Source organism: Uranotaenia lowii, chromosome 1, assembly GCF_029784155.1.
Source record: "Uranotaenia lowii strain MFRU-FL chromosome 1, ASM2978415v1, whole genome shotgun sequence".
Taxonomy (NCBI): domain Eukaryota; kingdom Metazoa; phylum Arthropoda; class Insecta; order Diptera; family Culicidae; genus Uranotaenia; species Uranotaenia lowii.
The window spans coordinates 135,035,186-135,038,535 of record NC_073691.1 but is presented as its reverse complement, the minus strand read 5'-3'; the positions used below and the strand labels follow the sequence as shown (position 1 = coordinate 135,038,535).

General features: G+C 42.1%; 1 protein-coding gene across 1 annotated transcript; it reads right to left on the bottom strand.

Annotated features, from left to right (window-relative positions):
• Positions 1–949: 949 nt before the first annotated feature.
• Positions 950–2,423, bottom strand: LOC129738724 (uncharacterized). Its single transcript, XM_055729971.1, has one exon. It carries the CDS (start codon positions 2,282–2,284, stop codon positions 1,493–1,495), a length of 792 nt encoding a protein of 263 aa, XP_055585946.1. The 5' UTR covers positions 2,285–2,423; the 3' UTR covers positions 950–1,492.
• Between the last annotated feature and the right edge of the window lie 927 nt (positions 2,424–3,350).

Here is a 3,350-nt window from a genome sequence, read left to right as displayed (position 1 = left end):
AATTTAAGAAGATACATATACTATTCTTCTGAATGCTCAGCACGAGTTAACTTATGTAATGGGGGTAATGTATTTAGAAAATGACTACTATTTTTACAATTATTGCTTGGGTAAATGTACCCAATCGATTGATTTTATCTAAAAAATAGAAATTTGCCTCTTTAAGTATACTATGAATTAAGAGTTGTAGACAATTTTGAATGATTGTTTTTTTCTTACACTGATAAATTTTGATTTTTTCGAAGGGTATGAATTGTGAAACAAAAGGAATAATTATGGCCAAAATTCGTAGATTTTTGCCTAAGGTCAGGGTCCTTTGAATAAAGGATGAAGTGTATTTTAACTTTAAAAATATCACTATTTTTTGTGCCTCAAAAATGCTTGTTACGCATCTACGAAATAACGTATCATTCTATTTTTTTGGAGCGAGAATAAAAATTTGGAATTACATGCTGTCAGGTCAGAGAAGGCAAAAGACGGCTAAAATTCTACCTAATTTTTTCCAAGAAAATATGACGAAAACAAGCTCATGAGAAGTTTTCCCATTCACCCCTACCGTTACCATCCCCAAATAAATACTTACAGCCCAGAACTGTTGGTTGCTAATAAGAACTCACAAATATAAATTTTGGAAGTTGTTTTAATTCCCTAAAAAGCCAAATTTTCAATTTGCATCAATTATTACTCAAATGAAGGGCTGAAATTGGACATTCGGACAGACAAGAGTGTGTTATCGCTAGCACGATAGGCGATACCAAAAGAGTAAGGCGTTTTTTTCTATTTGCATTTCTTTTGAGTACCCAGATTCGGCACCACTATGGATTAGAACTGTTGAATTTTATTTATTCAAACTAGACTCGTTTTCACATTTATGCTAGACACATGCTGCAACAAGAGATAGACAAATGAATTTGACCTCAAAACAGCTCCAAACGTAGAATTAGTGGAATTTAATTTAAATAGTTACTTTATTCTTGTCATATTTTAGTTTTGGCTTGCCTACTTTTTGGTATTGAGATGATAAGGTAGGTAATAATTTAAATAAATTACAAATTACAATTACGGCAATAAATAAATACACAAGATAACATTAACACACATACACTCTGGCGAAATTCTGGCCCCGTCGAACTGTCCGGTTTATAGGGCTGTTTCCTAATGGGGGCAGGTTAGATCGCGCGTTCTCTCTCTCTCTCTGGCTTCCATCGGGCATTCGATACCATCGATTGATTTGGGAGGGGTCCATTGGGTGATGTGTTTTCTTATTTGGTTGATTCCGATCGACGAGATCTCGAAGTGTGCGCACGTCAGGGACTCCCTCGCTATAAGGGAGTACCACCGATTCTTTTTTGGTAGTTTACTTATGAGCTACATATGTCTTCTAATTTGAGGAATTTGATCTAATGACCGGTCGAAGCACGGGTGTATTACTGAGGAATTTTGGTTATCGAGAGTAACTCTTGGGTAGTAAAGGTGTCTGGTGGTTTCGGATTTAGTTCTTGGGGACATGGGCACGGTAGGCACGGTCCTGCATCTGCATGTCGTCGCTGATCGAGTTTCCGAAGCTGCGGTGGAACTGTCCAGACTCGTGGGTGTCGAACTCTCCGTGGTTGGACGAGTAGGTATGGCTCTGCTGGACATGTGGGTGCTTGACGATTTCATAGGTGGTCTTTTCGTGTCCTTCTGGGGTGACCAGTTTCTTCAGACCGATGATGGCAGAGATGACCAGAGCGATCTTACCGATGATCAAAGCCTTACCAGCAACGATTGCGATGGAATGGTAGACCATGGTCAGGATACCTCCCTTGATAGCCATTGCAGCGAGGAATGGTCCGAGGTACTTCTTCATCTTCTTGCGACCTTCCTCGACCAGACGTCCGGTTTCCTGCTGTCCAGAGACAAGCATACGTGGCACATTCAGAGACAGCTGGTGGGAATCCATGAAACGGGCAGCTCGCTGGAACAGCAGTTCATCGATCTTGGCCGAGGACATTTTGTTGAGTTCGGATTCGTTGATCGCGGGTTCGTTCAGAGCACGCTGTTGGCTCTCACCATCGGCCTTTTTAACGATCGACATGCCATCGACCAGCTTGATGCTTGGCAGCTTGATAGCACGATCTGTCAACTTCAGGGCTTGGATCTTGATACACTTGAGCAGTTCGTCACTGTCCTCGCACATTGAGTAGACTTTTCGCAGGGCACGAACGGTTCCATCTTCAGCGGAGCAGGTTTGAACGGCTACCAGCACACACAGGACACTACACACTAACTTGAATGAAGCCATTTTGGCACTTGACTGGTGGTTTGGTGTAAATTTGATTAAAAAATTAAACTAAACTACTAATTGATGGATCAATACCAATGCTCTTCCTCCGATCCGAACCACTCAAAGCAATTTATACCACTGATAGCTTTCTTCTATCAGTGCCCAGATTTTATGCAACTTGGACCCAGCCCAGGAGCCCTTTCCGTCCACGATGTACAATATCGGTTTTCCGCTGCAACTGCACTTGCAATCGGTATCGTCTCGCGCACCCACACTACTAAACGAACCATATGTTAAAACCGCCACCCACCCTCCAAAACTTCCACCCAACTCAAACATTTCCAAGATCCACGAAAGGAGCTAGAACTTTTTGGAGCGTGAAAATTCGCACATATATCGCAGCAGCCATCGAACGAAACAAGACCATTGCTCTAAACATTAAACACATTAGAGACATTTTTACCAGAGAAAACACTCCCCTGGCAGAAGATCCGGATCTGTTGCCTATGCCAATTTAACAAGCTCCGCCAAGTTCAGCGGCTAAGAAAAGTGAAACAAGTCGATGGAATGAGCAGAGAAAAAAATCTATGCTAATAAATTAGCCGAACTAAGCAAAGGCTTCGCGCTCTGATGAGGATGCACTTATGCGCACATCATGCAATTCCATCGTAGCATCCACTCGGAACCATATGCCAGTTTGCTAGAAGGGCTTGAACGAATTTTCGCTTCCTTCGCTCTTTTCCTCCAAATGTGTACGCATTTTCATCGGCAATCAAAGATCCTGGTTCGAAGACACGTGAACATGATCACGCGAAAGCGAAAAGAAAAATCGGTGAAAATGAGGATCATCGACCATCACCATCGAGTCACTCGCCATACAAACACCCACAGATGCATTCAAATCGACACTCCACCATTGCATTATTGGTGGGTGTTGGGAAGCGTAGAGGAAAACTTTTCATTTTTTTTTTTTTTGGAGGAAAATTGTAGGACCAGCAGCGTTGAGAAAGGGTGGCAGAGGGTGGCTAATTAAATTGCATTTACAAACTCTTTCTCTTTTCACCCGAGGCCTAGGATGGAATGC

Coding starts and splice junctions, on each gene's coding strand:
- LOC129738724 (XM_055729971.1), bottom strand. CDS start 2,284: ATGGCTTCATTCAAGTTAGTGTGTAGTGTCCTGTGTGTGCTGGTAGCC.